Raw genomic sequence first — 19,478 nt, forward strand, 5'->3', positions numbered from 1 at the left:
AAGGCCATAGGCGTCAACCTGAAAGAGCTTCTAATGGCCAAACAAAAAATAAGTGTGAGCAGCAAAATAAATAATGATAGTACTGGATTATAACCCAAAGTATAAACTGACTTTGTATGTCCATCCTGATACCCGTGGTTGAATAAATATATAAATGGGGGAGAAAGCAGGAGTCTTCCTTACAGAGCCCCAAATAATATAGGTAAAGTATATATGTAGATCTTTTCCCTTCCAGGAGGTGGAGCTGAATTCTCTTCCCCTTGAGATGGGCTGAACTTAGGGACTCATTTCTAATGAATAGAATATGGAAAGAGGAAAATAATACCTTTAAAGTGGAAAAGCCTGCCAGATACCACCTTGACCAATTGATCAAGGTTAATCAAAGTTAATGCTGTTATGTGTACCCCCTGAGTTTGAGGAGAAGGGTACTTCACCTCTGTAGTGTTCGTCCCCCAAATCCAAACCCTGGTCTAATCATGAAAAAAACCTCAGGTGAACCCAAATTGGGGGACATTCTACATAATACCTGACCTGTACTTTCAAATGTATTAGGTCATTGAAAAACAAGAAAAAAGTGAGGCTGTCATAGATTGGAGGAAACTAAGATGATAACAACCAAGTACAAACATGGTACCTTGGGCTGGATCCTTGTACAGAAAAAGACATTACTGGAAAAAATAGGAATAAAGTCTAGTTTAGTTCATTGTCCCTCTAAAATTATTAAAAAATAAAAAATTAGAAGATATCATTGCAAAAAAATGGCAGCCCACTCCAGTACTCTTGCCTGGAAAATTCCATGGACTGAGGAGCCTGGTAGACTACAGTCCATGGGTTTGCAAAGAGTCGAACACGACTGAGCGACTTTACTTACGATTTTTTTGTATTTCCCACAGTCACCTATTCATTCAAAAATGGTTATTTAACACTTATGTGCCAAACTCGTAATGTACTTAGGGTGTTTGAAATCAACATGATCCCTGCTCACATAGAACTTAGAGTCTAGTGCAGGAAAGAGGCAATAAAAAGGCACTAAGTCAGTAAATATATAATTACAAGTCGGGATAAATTCTGTGGAGGTGATGATCAGGATACATAGAATACCTATACTTCTTTGCTTTCTTGTGAATATATGAATTATTTTTACAATGAACGTGAAAGTTAAAGTGAAAGTCGTCAGTTGTGTCTGAGTCTTTGACACCCCGAGGACTATACAGTCCATGGAATTCTCCAGGCAAGAATACTGGAGTGGGTAGCCTTCCTCTTCTCCAGGGGATCTTCCCAACCCAGGGATCAAAGCAAGGTATCCCTCATTGCAGGTGGATTCTTTACCAGCTGAGCCACCTGGGAAGTCCAAGAATACTGAAGTGGGTAGCCTATCCATTTTCCAGCAGATCTTCCCGACCCAGGAATCAAACCAGGGTCTCCTGCATTGCAGGGGGAATTCTTTACCAACTGAGCTATCAGGGAAGTCATAATGAACATATATTACTTCTGTGTCAGAAAAAGCTATTTCTCAAGCCTAATTGGGAAGTTACCTCACAGAACCTTAGTAAATTGCCTAGTTTCAGTGATTAATTTCTATGCCAAAGGAGCCATTACTTGAGATTGCAGTGCCTACCATGTGTATGCTTTTGTCTACACGTAGTATTATTGCAGGAAGGAGGTAAATTGGTATCTACCCACTATCCCTAACTTCTCTGCACCTATAACAAAACAGGGAGACAGACCATTTCATGAGGAGTAGCTGGAGTGAAGGCAGAGCTGGAGGGATTTTTCTTTCCTGCTTCTTAGACCACTGCCTTTTACTTTGACTGCTTCCCGTGGCTTAATGTGGACAGATGCTCAACACATAATTCTTAGAACTTGATTTGTGAGCTATGGGGAGCTTTTGTCACAGTTTTCATTCTGTAATGATGGGCATAATCCGTGAAATAATAAATAACTCCAGTCCTGAAATCATTAAAATTTCAATTGGATTGCTTTACTCTATTTCCTTTATTCTACCAGACTCCTATTCCTAGATGTCCCCCAGCCCTGCCATTTCCTTTAGATTCTTCTGAGTTAAATTCCTTGCACTATAGAATAGGGTTAAGTTTGTGTGTTCTTGAGCTAGAATGATTTCAGATTCCAGTTCAGTCACTGACTGGCCATGGAGCTTTGGCAGTTCTCTGAGTGCTGCAGTTTCCTCATCTGTACAATGGAGATGAAGATGTGAATAGCTCTTGCCTCACAGGATTGCTGTGAGAATATGTGTGACTACCTCTAAGTTGCTTAGCACAATACCTGGCATGTGGTAACATTGTGAATGCATGGGCTATTTCATGTTGTGTTTCCAGGCAATATGAGGAGAGGTGAGCTTCCTTATTTTCTACAAAAGAGTTTTCAACATTGCTGTCAGGTTCTTAGAAAAAATATAGTATTCCATTGGGCTTTAATTAAGTTTGAAAAATACTTTTCAGAAGGATTTCTTTTTTGATAAATTATTTTTTACACATGTTTATTTTTTAAATTAACTTATTTTAGTTGGAGGATAATTACTTTACAATATTGTGACGGTTTTTGCTGCACATCAGCATGAGTTTGTTATAGGTATACATATGTCCCCTCCCTCTTGAATTGCCCTCCCACCACCCACCCCATCCCACCCCTCTAGGGTGTCTCAGAGCACCAGTTTGTGCTCCCTGAGTCATACAGCAAATTCCCACTGGCATCTCTTTTACATACAGTAGTGTATATGTTCTTCTCTCCATTTGTCCCACCCTCTCCTTCCCCACTGTTTCACAAGTCTGTTCTCTATGCCTGTGTCTCCATTGCTTTCCTGCAAATAGGTTCATCAGTACCATCTTTCTAGATTCCATATATATGTGTTAATATATGATATTTATTTTTCTCTTTAAGAAAGATTTCTTTTAATGTGTGATATAGAGAACAGATTGTGAATACAGTGATATTTGTCTTGGGGGAGTGAACTTTAAGTCAAGTTTGAAACATTATTCAGACTCGTAAGATAGTGAGTACAGCAGATATTAAAGCCATTCATGTCTTAATATTTACTTATTTTGTAAGCACATTCAGAAATAGGACCTGCTATGTGTCCCTTGTCACTCTTGAAAGATTCCTTTTTTTTAAATATTTTTTTGAGTGCTTGGTTTGGCAGCACATATATTGAAATTGGAATGATACAGAGGTTAGCGTGGCTGCTGCACATGGATGACACAGAAATTCATGAACTGTTCTTTTGAATGATATACGATATTATGGGAGTTTGATATCATGCAAATTAAATATTTCTATATCTTGGTTTTTGAGAATTGAACTACTGATCATATATAGTTTAATTACTACCTACTTTTATGTATAGTTATACATAATATGTATGTATATAATACCAATTTAGAGTTTTAAGTGTCATGTAATGTGCTGTGATCATTGTAATCACATTTAAAAGCCATTTTGTGCCCAAAACAAACAAAATGAAACCTTGAAATTACCTTTCTTTGATGTCTTCCCTTTTTGTTTTGTGTTTTTTGTTTCCCCAGAAAACATTCTTGAGAAAGACCTTCATGGAAGACTTTATATCAACCGTGTGTTTCATATCAGTGCTGAAAGAATGTTTGAATTGCTGTTCACCAGTTCACGCTTTATGCAGAGATTTTCTAATTCTAGAAATATAATAGGTTGGTCTTGTGTTCTTATCTAATGATAAATGTGGGAGAATTTTATTATCCTTAGAAAGTTTATGTTGTCAAGTGGAAAAATTAGACAGGCTTCGATTTTATTTTGGTGATGTAGAAACTGGTGTTTAGGTGTTTTGGGTAAAATCACATGTAAATAGTATAATTTTTCAATTAGTCAGATCTTACCTACTATTAAGTTCAGACCCTTTGAGAACTAAAACTCCATTTATTTATTAATATAGCAGTTCAACTGGGTTGAGCCACATTTAAAAGGATTCCATTGTGGAATAGTTGGATTCTGTGCATGTGTGCTGAGTTGCTTCAGTTGTGTCCGACTCTTTGAGACCCTATGGACTGTAGCCCGCCAGGCTCCATGGGATTCTCTAGGCAAGAATGCTGGAGTGGGTTGTCATGCCCTCCTCCAGGGATCTTCCTGACCCAGGGATCAAACCTGCACCTCTGCGTCTCCTGCATTTGCAGATGGGTTCTTTACCACTAGTGCCACCTAGGAAGCCAATTGGATTCTAGCAGAGTATGAACGAGTATAGTCACTTTGCAAAATGATTTGGTGGTATCTACTAGATACATATAACCTCAGAAATGGGTACCAGTGTCCTCTGAAAGACGTGTACTGCCGTGTTCATAGCAGCATTATTTATAATCGCCCCCAAACCCAAAACAGCCCAAATATCCACCAGTAGTAGAATGGATAAACAGATGTATGTTCACACAAAAGAATACTGTATGGCGATGGAAAAAACAACAACAACAACAACTGCTGCTAACAATACGTATAAATCTTATGGGAATAGTGTAGTATTAAGCAAGAGAAGTCAGACATAAAATAGTACATACTGTGATTTCTTTATTTAAAGTTCAAAACGAGGTAAAACTTATTTATAGACATAAAAGCAGCAGAGTAGTTAACTGCTGTGGGGACTGCTGTGGGTGGATAAAGACTGGAAGGGAGCTTCTGGGATGCTGGTAAAGCTCTCTATCTTGATTTGGGTAGTGGTACACATTTATGTTTTTTCTGAAAATTCATGGAGACTTGAGGTTGCAATGCCTATGGTCTACCTTAATGAAAATATTCCAATTAGGAAGGTAGTTATAAAAAAGATTTTATTGATTATGTGTTAAAAGTTCTATTTTGGTAAACATCTCAAAGAAGCATATAGCCAACCTGAAATTGAATTTATCCTAAATATTTCAAGATATCTTAGAAACTTTGGGAGCATATGGTTTAACTTGCTATATAAAATTAGAAAACACCAGTGGCAGAGATCCATATAAGCTGAGTCATTTGACATAGTCAAAGAGAGTCAAGTTAAATATAATGTATAATCTAACCATTTTATTAACCATTAGATGTTATTCCTTTATTTGAAACTTTTATGTAAACATAATTACATATTCATAGGTTATAACATTGATACAGACTAGATATAAAAAAGTAATTTTTTTCTTATTATTCATAGTAGAGTAGCAAAGCAATTTCTGATTGATAGCTATTGTCTTGTGGTTATATTAAATGTCATGTTTTTAAAAATCATTAATTTTCACCCTATTCTTCCAGTTTTAAAAATGTATAATACCTGAGGGATATAAATCTTTCTTTTCACTCAGTAGCTCATGTTTAACAATGTATCTGTTCTGAATCTATTTTGTATGTTCTTGCTATTCATGTCTGCCTGGAGAATTTGCCATTCCAGAAGAGCTGGATATTTTATATCTCTTAATTTTCTAAGATGATGCCTGTTGATATTGCACTGCCATTTTTATGGCTGGAAAGGCCCAGAGGGAACTAGCTATGTTATTCCACGTTGGTACAAAATGAAGGTTTTTTTTTTTTAAATCACAGCTGCGTTTGGTGTCTGATATCATATCTAGCTTCAGTATGGATGACTGTGTTTGCCATCTGATGCTATAAATGGCTTTGGGAAGCAAAGGCTTCTGGCTTATCACAAGTATAAATAGTTATAGGCGTGTTGCCATTAGACCTAGAATTAGTCAGAAGGTTTGCCCCCAAAGAGATAATCTGCTTATGATTGCACACTATTCTATTATCTTCTGAATTTGTTATCTGGTAATCAAAGTTGCATTTCTTGAGAACAGGTTTCAAAAGTTTCTTTTTAAACTATTAAGAGTTTAATGCGATAATATAGTATGGTCAGTTATTTGTGGATTTAACCTAATTTCAGCACTAAAACGGCTACTTCTGGATCTATTTTTTTATAATTAAAATTTATTTTAAATTATTAAGAATAATAATTATTCTTAATAATTTTTCTTAATAATTTTTAATAAAAATCACTTAATTTGAATTCTTTAAAATCTTTGTTTATGGTTATAGGACACTATTTTTATAATGTAAAGCTCAGTTTTAAGTCTTTTTATTCAATTTTCTAATTTTGAAAAAAATGCAAAGCTTTAGAAAAGTTGCATGAATAGTATAATGAAACCTACCCATCACCTACATTCACCAGTCTTTTTTATTGTGGTATTATTTCTGCACATAACATAAAACTTACCATTTTAATAATTTTAAAGTGTAAAGTTCAGTGGCATTAAGTGCATTCACATTGTTGTGTACCCATCACCATCGCTAGAACTTTTCATCTTCCCCAAACTGAAACTCTGTCCCTGGTAAACAGTAACGCTCCATTTTCCCCTCTCCCCATCTCCTGATGAACACCATTCTACTTTCTGCCTCTGTAAATTTTTCTATGCTTTTGTTGTTCAGTCACGCAGCTGTCTGACTCTTTGGGACCCCATGGAGTGCAGCACGCCAGGCTTTTCTGTCCTTCACTGTCTCCTGGAGCTTGCTCAAACTCATGCTCATTGAGTCGGTAATGCCATCCAACCATCTCATCCTCTATCATCCCCTTCTCTTGCCTTCAATCTTTACCAGCATCAGGGTCTTTTCTAATGGGTCAGCTCTTTGTACCAGGTGGCCAAAGTATTGGAGCTTCAGCCTCAGCATCAGTCCCTCCAATGAATTTCAGGACTGATTTCCTTTAGGATTGACTGGTTTGATTTCCTTGCAGTCCAAGGGACTCTCAGGAGTCTTCTCCAATACCACACTTACAGTATTTGTTTCTTTGTGACTGCTTATTTCACTTAGCATAATGTATTCAAGGTTTATCCATATTGCAGTATGGATTTCATCTCATTCGTTTTAAAGAATAAATGCTAAACCATTGTATGTTTATGCCGCATTTTGTATACCTACTCCTTTATCAGTGGAGTTTTGAGTTATTTCCACTTTTTAGTTATTGTGGATGCTGCTGCTGTGAACACTGGTGTACAAGTATCTGTTTGAATCCCTGCTCTTGGTTCCTTTGGGTAATAACTAGAAGTAGAAATGGATCATAAGGTAATTCTATATTTAGTTTTTTGAAGAACTGCCATATTGTTTTCCACAGTGGCTGCATCATTTTACAGTCCCACCAGCACTGCATAAAAGTTCCAATTTCTCCATATCTAGCCAACCTCTTATTTTCAGGTTTTTGTGATAATAGTTACCCTAGTGGATGTGAAGATTCGCCAATTTTTAAATTTTATTACATCAAAGGATTCTTGAATTATTTATTTTGCAATTTTTGCTTTTGATTACTTCAACTTATTGTATCAAAATGGCTCATATGTCTTTTTGTATACTGTTGCCATTTTTTCTTATAACTTCATCTGTTCTTTGTATTATGATGAAATTTACTTAGGTACTGGGGGCTTGACTATTCCAAAATGTTGTAACATTCTGGCACGTAATATTCAATAGGCTTCTTGGTAACACTGATGAAAATACAAGTGAAAGAGAGACTTTTATCTTTGTTGAATAGTGTGCAGTTTTAATGGCAGAATTCAATGATATCTTTAAATTTAGTCACTGGTTAACAATGAACTATTTGTATAATTTTTCTGAAACAGGCTGACATACGACCAAAGTGATATTTTACAAAGTATTTTATAATTAATTTTATATCTCTTGTACACCTAAATAAATCATTTTTTAAACAAATTCTGTATTATAGATCCCATAATTTGAGATGTTGCCTGTTTAATTTACTTGCAAAATTTTTTTGAATAAGATAAGCAACAGGCAGCTTCAGGATCCCTCATTAAATCCCTAGGCTTAGCTGACTGAAAGAAGTTAAATAAAATTGAATATATCATAAAGCCTTGTTTCCTTTCCTTTGATGATGGGTAATAGGTTAGATAAAAGCTTCTGTTTTAGGATATTGGTGTGCAGCAGCCAGATATACTAATTGCCTAAGTCCATTGTGCTAGGTAGGGCTTCCCAGGTGGCTCAGAGTCTGCTTACAATGCAGGAGACCTGGGTTTGATCCCTGGGTTAGAAAGATCCCCTAGAGAAGGAAATGGCAACCCACTCCAGTATTCTTGCCAGAGGAGCCTGGCAAACTACAGTCCATGGGATCACAAGGAGTCAGATACGACCTAACAACTAAATAACAACAACAAGAACAGTTGTGCTAGGTGACTTAGTCAGATCTTTGAATAGAGTTCATGATGCTGTTACCTGTATTTTCCTAGTGTTAGCTTGTTAAATGAACTTTGTTATATGGTGCTATGTTCTAAAGATGTTCAGTTCAGACGCTCAGTTGTGTCTGACTCTGTGACGCCATGGACTGCAGCACACCACGCTTCCCTGTCCATCACCAACTCCCGGAGCTTACTCAAATTCATGTTCATAGAATTGGTGATGCCATCCAACCATCTCATCCTCTGTCATCCCCTTCTCCTCCCACCTTCAATCTTTCCCAGCATCAGGGTCTTTTCAAATGAGTCAATTCTTCGCATCAGGTGGCCACAGTATTGAAGTTTCAGCTTCAGCATCAGTCCTAATGAATATTCAGGACTGATTTCCTTTAGGATTGACTGGTTTGATCTTCTTGCAGTCCAAGGGACTCTCAAGAGTCTTCTCCAATACCACAGTATTTCTGTTCAAAGTGTGTTTTTGCTCAATGTGTTGTTGCTAAGCAAAAGAAATAGAATTTTTACAAAATCTTGCCATAAAGATAGATTTTTCTAGAGTTTTCTTTATATAGAAAAGTGTATGTAGTTTATTTATATTCCATTGCCCCCTCCTTGATTAAAGATCTCGGCAGAGAAGCCATTAACATTGTATGATTTCTCATTGATGTGATTTCTCCACAAGTTGAGATCAGATCATATTGCTACATTAAGGACAAATGTCTTTCAAGGTCTTGTCCTTGATGATGAGAGTGTTGAAATGTTCTGTCTCTGATCAGTGGACACCATTACTTCTCTTTGTAGGTACTGGGAACTTTAAAAAGAAGCCCACTGATGATACACTTTTAATTTTGTCTTCTAGAGAAAAGAAAAACTGTTTGAATAGACAACAATTTAGAAGTAAATGGATCAGAGATGAGGTGAATGTCACATGCAAGAAGAGTGCCTGATGTGACTTTACTCTTCTTTAAGGTTAAATGAATAATACAGTTATAAGGAAGTTAGAACTGGTCACAAATAAAAATTTAAATAGCTCAAAAACTCTCTCTTTGATTCCATTACAAGCCGTACCCTTCAAATTTCTAGAACTAACTCTTTTAACTAACTCTTTTTTGCTGTGATTAGATGTAGTATCTACCCCTTGGAATGTGGAACCTGGAGGTGACCGGCTGAGAACCATGACTTACACTATAGTCCTTAACAATCCGCTAACTGGAAAGTGTACCACGGCCACTGAAAAGCAGGTATGTCTATGCCGCCAGTATTCCAAAAGAACCATGCATGTGCACAGAGAAAAGATGCCTGTCATAGGTCCTAGTCACCTATTACAAGACAGTTTCAACAAGTATACAGCAAGACAAAAAAGGAAGGAGAAACTGTTTACAGGTTAAAAGAGTTTAAGAGGCACATAAACAAATCAACATAAAAGCTAACTGTAAAAAGGCTTTTCTGAGATTTAAGAAATTGTTCATTTCTATGTTCTGTAATGGTACAGTTGTTATATTTTAAAGCAAAGAGCATTTATCTTTTAAAGGGATCTACTGAGGAATTTTATGGAATCCTTTGGTGACTCAGTGGTAAAGAATCCACCTACAATGCAGAAGATGTGGTTTCAATCCCTGTGTTGGGAAGATCCCCTGGAGAAGGAAATGGCAGTCCACTCCAGGATTCTTGCCTGGGAAATCCCAAGGACAGAGGAATGTGACAGGCTACAGTCCATGGGGTCACAAGAGTCAGACACAACTGAGTGACTAGACCACCACCACCACTGAGCAATTGATAAAGAAATATACTGATGTATTTTTGGATGAAATTATATTGGTGGTTAGGATATCTTTTAAAAGTAGCTAGGCAGAAGATGAAGGTGGAGGGAGGGAATGTGGGGAGAGATACAGATGAAACAGGACTGGATGTGAGTTAATATTGAAGCTGGTTGATGAGCTGATGAGGGTTCATTGTGTAATGTTCATTTCTACTCTTGTATATGTTTGAACTTTTTCATAATAAGTGTTTTTTTTTAAAAAAGAATACTACTGGAATCTGATTTACAGGATCGTGTCAAGGGTTAGGGCCAAATAACTAGGTGGCTGCTCTGACATGTGAGGAAGAGAATGTTAGGTATTTAATGCTTTGTCTACTCTGTGACCAGCAGGCACTGTCATATACTGCGGTTTATGTTCGGCTGGTTCTGTTGAAGTACTGTATATCTGTGTAGTATATCTGTTCTACAGAGTTAGAAAATATCTATTAACATCTGAATTAGTTTTGCTATCATAGTTTTTGTCCATCAGTGTTCAAAAGGACTTAAAATTTTCTCTTCCGAAGATTTCCAAACATTTAAGAGAAGTTTCTTTTTGGTATCTGAGAGTCTTGGATAACTTTAGAGGATAAATAGAATAGGTACGGTTAAAATGAGAAAGAGTTGGCCAGCAACCACTTCAAAGCCTATTTAGGGAAAGCAGTGTTTTGTCTGGTTGTCCCCTTCCTTCATTTTTTTGGTTAACAGTGGTTTTTATTAAACTTTAATGAATTTTAGGGTGGGGTCCTGGCTTTGTTCAATTGAATTTTGAATTGTTCCTCTACCAGGAACATATGAAATTCTTAATAAACTGCTAACATAGATGAGAGATCATGTAGTTCCTTTCTCCTATGCATGCCTAAAATGAAGAGGAAAAAGTTATACAATGAAATGACAGAGAGGCAGCAAATGCTATGTCTGTACATCCCTTCTTCTCAATTTGTAGATTACATAGCAATGTGGAGGCCCTTCTGGCTTTGTATTTAGGCTCCTCATGGTTTTTTGTAATTTGTGAGAAGGAATTCTGGTATACATGTTCTAAGTTGGCAGGGAATTTCATGTATTAAACATGTACATGCAAAAAAATTTCATCTTATTTTGGCAGAGACTGTATAAAGAAAGTTGGGAAGCACAGTTTTATTTGGTAGATGCAGAAGTGCTGACACATGATGTCCCCTACCATGATTACTTCTATACTCTCAACAGATACTGTATCATCCCATCTTCAAAGCAGAAATGCCGACTGAGGTGAGCTACTGTAAAGGAGTGTTTTAGTCAGGACAGGCTACATTGTATGCTGGCAATGTATCAATCCTGAAATCTTAGTTGCAGTTTTACACAACAAAACTTTATTTCTTACTTTGCGTGTCCACGGGTGGTCAGCAAAGGGTGGGAAGCCTCACTCAACAACCCAGGCTGATGAGGCTTTGACCTCTGGGGCTGCACAATCCAGAATATGTATCATTTCGGTTACTACCAGAGGAGAGAGAGCTATAGAGTTGTGCTCACAATCCAGTGGCCAGAATGGTCCCAGGACCGTGTTTAACGGCAAGAGGGTTGGGAGATTTGAGGAGCATGTGGTGGGCAGTAAACAGCTCTGTTGCAGTGGGAGACCAGAAATGTTGGTGTGTTGAAGGTGGTGCTGGGCCCATCATATACTTGCCCTAGTCTCAGCTAGCATAGTGACTTTCAGCTAATGTGTGACCACTAGAGATTTTTTATACACGGCATTTAGGAAATTTAGTTTATTTTGAGCCTTTATTGCTATTTAAATAAAGAAAATTCAGAGTTTGAGAAAGCAAAGAAATAAAATGCCAAGTTGATGAAATTATTAGCAGCTCCCAGTAATTTTTTTAAAGAATTTATTTTCAGTGAACAATTTTATTTGTAGTCTTAGTGACTTTACATCCTTTTGGCTTTTCACTGAATTCATTCCTACATTTAATTGCAGTGTTCATAATGTGATTAAATCTTATAAATTAAATATTCTTCTTCCTTCCTTATTCATTAGAGTTTCAACAGATTTGAAATACAAAAAACAACCATGGGCTATTATCAAATCTTTAATTGAGAAGAATTCCTGGAGTTCGCTGGCAGATTATTTCAAACAGCTTGGTTTGTAAATTTCTTGATTTGTCTACTTTTGTAAGAATGGCATTTATTAACAGAATGGATGGATTCTTCAATTGGATTCATAGTAGGAACTGGTAGATGGCATTGGAATGACTCTTACTGAAGTGGTTCCAACTGTTACACTTAAAATTTAAAAACTTCTAATTTTCATTGATTTACCAAACACTTATATAATGCTTATGATATGCCAGATGTTGCCCTGTGTGTTTTATAAATATCAACTCACTGCAAACCTATAATTTTTTTTCCCATTTTGCTAAAGAAGAAATATCAAAACACAGAGAGGTTAAGTGACGTTTCCAGGATCACACAGTTAGGAGCTGTCACACTCCCTCCCTCTGCAAGGAGCCAAGGAAGCTGACTGCGGTGAGGGGCTGGGCGACCTGATTATAAACATGCACTGTGCTCCAGAAGAAGGTCTGGAGAGTCCTCAGGCCCATACCTCCCTTACCGATGTAGTTCTCCTGGGATTACACAGGCCCACTTAGCCATGGGACCATGTACATGTATGGATTTGGTGGAGGGGAAGTGATGTAGTTGTTCTCTTTGGATATTCCAAAGAATATGAAGAAAAATTATACATATATATGATATATATATACACACACATATATATGTCATATATACATACACACACACATACATGAATGGAATTAATTTAGTCAAAGAAAAGGTGGTGGCCAATAAACTCAGGGTAATTTAAGGCTTCACTAGCTGGTTTGCTGGTTATTTATTTTCCTTGCTTTCTCATTGGCTGTTTCATTATTAAACTCCAAATCATGAGCAAGGAAAGAGAAACTCAAAGATAAGTTTGGCTGATAGATAATGAACTTCTAATGAAAAGCCTGGTGAAGGGAAAGGTCAAAACAATTGAGAAAAACAAAGTTTTTAGATTGTTTGCAGACTTTCTTTACCAATGCTTCCTTTTTTGCAAATTAGAACATTGTAAATTAGAACTATTTTATGCTGCTTCTTAGGAGAAGGCAATGGCACCCCACTCCAGTACTCCTGCCTGGAAAATCCCATGGACGGAGGAGCCTGGTAGGCTGCAGTCCATGGGGTCGCTGAGGGTCGGACACGACTGAGTGACTTCACTTTCATGCATTGGAGAAGGAAATGGCAACCCACTCCAGTGTTCTTGCCTGGAGAATCCCAGGGACGGGGGAGCCTGGTGGGCTGCCGTCTGTGGGGTCGCACAGAGTCGGACACGACTGAAGTGACTTAGCAGCAGCAGCATGCTGCTTCTTCCTTTGAGATTGATGATCAAGTACTATAATCTATCTTGGAAATCTTTCTAGGGACCCAATGTAAGTGGGTAGCCTGTTGTTTCCATAACTGAAATCTTTATATTAATATTTAATATGTCACATGGCAAATCTGTTCTGATGGTTCCCATCATTAATTAATACAGTTCATTTTTCCTGGAATAATGAAACCTCGTTATGGGATCATTGTATACTCCGTAACTTTTCATTAAGAGTAAAGTTTGAATCTAGGCCATAAGAAACCTGAGTAATAGTTACCAAGGCTTAACTATTAAGTAAAGCTATTAAGTAAAAGTTACTGAGGCTTAAAAAAAAAGCAAACTGAGAACAAAACAACAACCAACCCTTCTGTATATTATAGCTAAGAAGATTTCTCCACTATCTAAAGATTATTTTTTTCCTTTTAGAATCAGATTTGTTGATGGAAGAATCTATGGTAAATCAGTCCATGGAAGACCCTGGAAAACTTACTGGCCTGCGAAGGAGAAGGCGAACATTCAACAGAACAGCAGAAACAGCTCCTAAAATTTCTTCTCAGCGTTCTTCTGGAGATATGAGTTTAGAGGCCAAAGGGGATATTACAGGTAGCTGTTACCTGGTAAACAAAGATGAAAGCTCTTTTTTCTTTATAGATTTACTTATATGAAGCAGAATATACCTCTTGTTTATAAGACAGGTCAGTTAGGAGAGCTCCTTTTCTCTTTTCTGATAATATTTGTCAAACTCTGAATAATACATAAAGGAGCAGTTGCAAAATGGCAGGCATGTGGCCAATAGAAGTACTGTACTGGACTTACCTGGTATTTTAAAAGCTGGACATTTTTATATAAAAACTCCGATCTGATAGCCCTGGACCCACATGCCTTCAGAGCAGCAGTTGATCAGTTGGAGCCTAGCAGTATCTGCCTCATATAACTGAGTGTGTACTTTTGCCAGGTCACTGGTCCCTATCACTCTCGCCCACTGAGGGATGCTTCATTCGTTAATTTTCTGCCAGGCATTTACAGACATTTGATTTCTACCCTTGAATCTACTACAATGATTGTATGCTTTTAATCTTTATATACTGTCAGGGCCAGCTCAGTAAAACTTCAGAGATAGAATTTGACTTTTATTATCTCTGCATTTAATTTTGAAGACATCTTGTCCCTACTAACTATAATACCCTCCCTCTCAGAAATAAGAAGCTGTCATACACCCTCATCCTTCTACATTATCAGATCCTCTTCTAAGGTTTGTATCTTCAGTTCAGTTCAGTTCAGTCACTCAGTTGTGTCCAACCCTTTGTGACCCCATGGATTGCAGCATGCCAGGCTTCCCTGTCCATCGCCAACTCCCAGAGCTTACTCAAATTCATGTCCATAGAGTCGGTGATGCCATCCAACCATCTTACCCTCTGTCGTCCCCTTCTCCTCCCACCTTCAATCTTTTCCAGCATCAGGGTCTTTTTCAAATGAGTCAGTTCTTCGCATCAGGTGGCCAAAGTATTGGAGTTTCAGCTTCAGCATCAGTCCTTCCATTGAATAGTCAGGACTGATTTCCTTTAGGATGGACTTGTTGGATCTCCTTGCTGTCCAAGGGATTCTCAAGAGTCCTCTCCAACACCTTAGTGTGAATATATTTTTCTAACATTTAAACCTAATGACTATTTAATTTTGGGATTTGGCAACAAAATTTGGGCAACAAAGAACAGGGGAGGATGATTTCAAAAAAATTTTTTTAAGGAGCAAAGCCTTATATACATAGAACTAACTCAAATATTTGCAGAGATGAAATTTAGAGATCATTCATGATATATTGAATTGCTTACTTAATTTTAGAACAAATTAATTTGTAATATAGGTCAAATTTGCAGAACTGATATAAGGTTTCTTTTTGTAGATTTGTTTAATATTACTTAGAATATCAGAAGTCAAAGAAGGGTGCACCCTAACTCACTGTGTCTTTACAAATAATTTTACAAATTTCTTCTCCAGTATTTTTCAAATGAAGTTAAACTTTTACCAGTTTTAATCACAACCCTGAGTCTCAGATAGCCTTCTGTTTTTGTAATTTGCAGGAAAGAAAAAGGAAATTGAAAGCTATAACACTGTCCTTATTGTGGTGATGAGTATTTTGTAAGTATTTGTGTTGAGTGCTTATTTTGCTTGTGCCCTCACTTATCTTTTAATGGTTTCCAAAAAGATTTGAAAATATTTGTATATTATTGTATAGACATTACTACTATTTGACCAATTTTGGCCTACAGAAACAGTAATTTTATATGTTTCAGTCTGGTAGTTTTGAATGATTTTCAGAAGAACTGTTAAATTCAAGGGAATACCAAATACACATTCAGTAAATGTTTTTGTTTTTTAAGTTAATTTGATTTGTTTTTACCATCATAGGTTTTTAGGGAAATACCATAAACTTAAAGAGAATATTGATATATGCAGGCTGCTAAAATCCCCAAAATGCTATTTTACTCCATTATATTAGACCAGTGGTCTTTATTCTTTACTATACATAAGAATCACTTGCTAAACTACTGATTTCAGGGCTTCCCTGGTGGCCCAGGGGTTAGGACTCTGCTTCCAATGCAGGGGACTTAGGTTCAGTCCCTGGTCTGAGAGCTAAGATCCCACAAGTCGTGTGGCATGGCCAATAAATACAATTTAAAACTAAATTTAAAAAAATATTAAACATAAATTTCTCAGCTCCAATACTACAGATTGAGTCAGTAGGTTTTCAGTAGGGATCAAGAATCAGTAGTATTCTAAAACACACTGCACAGGTTATTCTGACGCAAGTAATCTGAGGGTTGTAGGATGAGAAATACTGGAGTGATTAGTCTGAATCTCAGAGTGTTCTTTTGGAATCTTCTCTGTGAGTCATATTTAGACTCCTGTTATCTTCATGGCTATACTTGGATCATGGGGTAGTCCATCAGATTTAATTGAATTAGTTCTGACTGGATGATACGCTCTGGGTGTATTTTTTGGAAAGAAATTCTTATATCAGCCTTTTTTTCTAATTGTAGACTTCAGAACATAGAAAATGTTTGTTGTACCTTCAAGTTTTATAAAAGCTTTTCATATTCTGCTTAAATTGATTTGCTGTGACAATTTTGAATAGTATATATTATCTGTGATCTTTTGTATCACTTTGCAGAAAATTTATAGTCAGATATTAAATGTTGATTTTTATGCCATTTCATAGATTTGATTTTTTTGCTACTACCTTAGTTTTCATCTTCAGGATGGGTAAAAGTGAATATTATATATTTTAACGCAAGTCAATATTTTAACAGGAAAAAATAAGAGATATGATGTCACCTATGTATTTGCATATATATATAATGAGATACATTCATTCACTTGACATGCTGTTGTGAATACCAACAAAGTAAGCGTACTTAACAAGTAGCATTTTATATATGATACCATTGATGTCTGTTTGGGATTTGAAATTTTGTCTAAGTTGAGCCAGAAGGAATTTTTGCTGAATGTGCATTTGTTTTGGCTTCCACTGGGAATAAGAGGTACATAATGATCTATCTAAGAGCAAATCCATATTGATCTTCATTTCCTTTCTGAAGTACAGTACTATGCATGGATAATTGCTTAAGACAAAAGTACCCCAAAATAGATCTTGAAAGCTAATATGGTAGATTTCTAGGCTGGTGGTTGCACATCAACACTGGTTAGGATACCTGGCAGAGAGGAGAGATGTCAGGGACAATCCCAACCTGCTTATTTGAGGACTTCATTGTCCTCAAATGAAGTTACTTGCAACTAGTTACCTTCCAACTTTTCCCTCAACATCCACTTAGTACTTAAAGTTATTATTTCATACAATAAAATAGGAATAATTATTTTAAATAATAACTAATTGGAAACTAGTCTGGGTAATATGCATTTTTGAAGCTTTTGCATGTCTCTTCAGCATTAGCAATGCTTTAGGTCTGAATGAGAGTGGATTAACCAGGTCTGATTTTCTCTGTCTAGTTTGCTGTTGCTAGTTTTGCTGAATGTGATGCTGTTTCTGAAGTTGTCAAAGATAGAATACGCTGCTCAGTCCGTTTACCGTCTTCATCTCCAAGAAGAGAAATCTTTAAAGTAAGTCTTCCCTTCCACAACCTATTACTTCAATAATTCCTGTGCTGCAGAAAATTTAAGTCCAGTTTTAGAGAGTTTGCTGCCAACTTCTCTTTAGTCATATACTGTTTTGTTTTACCTGCAAATTTATGGGACTAATCGTTTCTGGAAAAGGCTAGAAGCCATTCCCTTGATCTTTCAAAAATTTTAAATTGTTTATTTGGCTGTGCCAGGTCTTAGTTGCTGCATGCAAACTCTTAGCTGTGGCATGTGGGATCCAGTTCCCCAACCAGGGATCAAACCTGGGCCCCTTGCATTGGAAGCGCAGAGTCTTAGCCAATGGACTGCCAGGGAAGTCCCTATTTCCTGATCTTTAAGATGGTATTTTTCTTTCAGTTTAGCCTCTGATATGGTGTCAAGAGCGGAAGCTGTTCAAAAGAGCAAAGGCCAGGCCCATCGCTTAAAAGGAGTGCTCCGCGACTCCATCATGACACTGGAACAGGTTGGTACCTCTGTGTCCCATGGTACTTGGTACTCATCCCAGTGATTCAGCTGCTTTTCTGGCTGTGAGAGAATATTCACTATACCATTATTTGAATAAATACCCCTTCTAGAGGCATCTAACCTTGCCAGTTTCTGGATTATGCATTTTATGTATATAGTTACTTTTATCAATACTTTTTTTTTTAAATGGAAATATACTATACTTACCATTGCATACCCTCCTTTTTTCAATTAGTAATGTATTTGAAGGTGTCTCCACATCAGTATGTATACATCTACCTCATTCTTTTTATTGATCCTTCTATATAAGATTTCATGCTTAACATTAGCTCTTTTTATAGAAATGGTAGATATTGTATACACTGCCCATTATTTTGTTTTTATCTATTAACTGTGTATCATGGAGATATTTCTATATCAGCAGATAAAGCACTTCTTCTTTTAATAGCATGTAGAATTCAACTGTACATGTGTGGCATAATTATTTTACCTGTTCCCCATTGAAGAATAAACACTTAGGTTATTTTGGTGTTTTCTATAAGCATTCTCTCTTGTCATCAATATGTGCTGCTTGGTTCTATGAATCAAAACTTAGGATTACCTTTGAAAAATAAAGACTAATACTCCCATTATAATATAAGATTTGTGTATTTTTAAAGTCTCACTGACCCTTTGGACATGAGTTTGAGCAAACTCAGGGAGATAGTTAAGGACAGGGAAGCCTGGTGTGCCGCAGTTCATGGAGTTGAAAACAGTCGGACATGACTTAGTGACTGAACAACAAGAAGAACGGAAATAAATATATTTTAGATAATAAGCAAACAACAACTTTTCAGAATTGAAAAGTAGAGATTTCTATAGTGCCTGTAACCAGGCATTGGCCTTCTGTTGGATAGGTTGTCTAACCTTAGCTTTTCTTTCCAGCTTTCCATCTTTTTTGCCTTTTTATTCTACTTCCCAGAAATTTCCTCATTTAATCTTCAAATTCTTCTACTGAGTTTTTCAGTTTTTGCTATCACTTTTTTAATTTCAAATTTCTCTGAATTTTCTTTTTTTTTTAAATGGAATTGTCTGCCTGTGTGGATCCAAATTTCTTAACGTGTGAGCTGGGCTGGTCTACCGTGAACTTCTCAGTAGATCTGGCTGGCCTGGTTGAGAAATCCTGATGTCGGCATCTTTAGGTCTTTACTCTTGACAGTTTCCACAGAGAAGACTCTTTCAATCTCCTCCCTGAAAGATTAAGAGCTGGCTGCCAGCATTTTAGGAGCTTACTAAGTAGAGGGATAGAGGATGCAGGGCGATGGGACAATCTGAGCGTACAGTATATGTGTTTGTGTGTAATCCCTATTCTTGGTATGTACTGCTGTCTTTACTGATGTCTTGCCATCCTCCTGGCCAGGCTACCAGAGATCGTCTGTTTATCCTCTCCAGAAAATAGGACTTCAGACTTCTGCCCAGGTAGTAGGAGAGGCCACATATCCAAAAGTTCATCCAGTCATTCTTAATTCCGTTCCTCTTTATTCCCACTTCTAAA

General features: G+C 36.9%; 1 protein-coding gene and 1 pseudogene across 5 annotated transcripts in view; both read left to right on the forward strand.

The window, feature by feature from the left end:
- GRAMD1C (GRAM domain containing 1C) overlaps positions 1–19,478 on the forward strand; it is a 98,633-nt gene that overhangs the window by 75,179 nt on the left and 3,976 nt on the right. For all 5 annotated transcript variants that reach the window (XM_044941970.2, XM_044941976.2, XM_045165528.1 and 2 more), the window contains 8 exons: positions 3,540–3,677; positions 9,294–9,412; positions 11,072–11,214; positions 11,978–12,081; positions 13,772–13,948; positions 15,424–15,481; positions 17,351–17,461; positions 17,837–17,942. In XM_044941970.2, the coding sequence (XP_044797905.2) occupies positions 3,540–3,677; positions 9,294–9,412; positions 11,072–11,214; positions 11,978–12,081; positions 13,772–13,948; positions 15,424–15,481; positions 17,351–17,461; positions 17,837–17,942 (956 nt within the window). The remainder of the gene's footprint in view (positions 1–3,539; positions 3,678–9,293; positions 9,413–11,071; positions 11,215–11,977; positions 12,082–13,771; positions 13,949–15,423; positions 15,482–17,350; positions 17,462–17,836; positions 17,943–19,478) is intronic.
- Positions 3,142–3,240, forward strand: LOC112587412 (annotated as a pseudogene).

Source organism: Bubalus bubalis, chromosome 1, assembly GCF_019923935.1.
Source record: "Bubalus bubalis isolate 160015118507 breed Murrah chromosome 1, NDDB_SH_1, whole genome shotgun sequence".
Taxonomy (NCBI): Eukaryota; Metazoa; Chordata; class Mammalia; order Artiodactyla; family Bovidae; genus Bubalus; species Bubalus bubalis.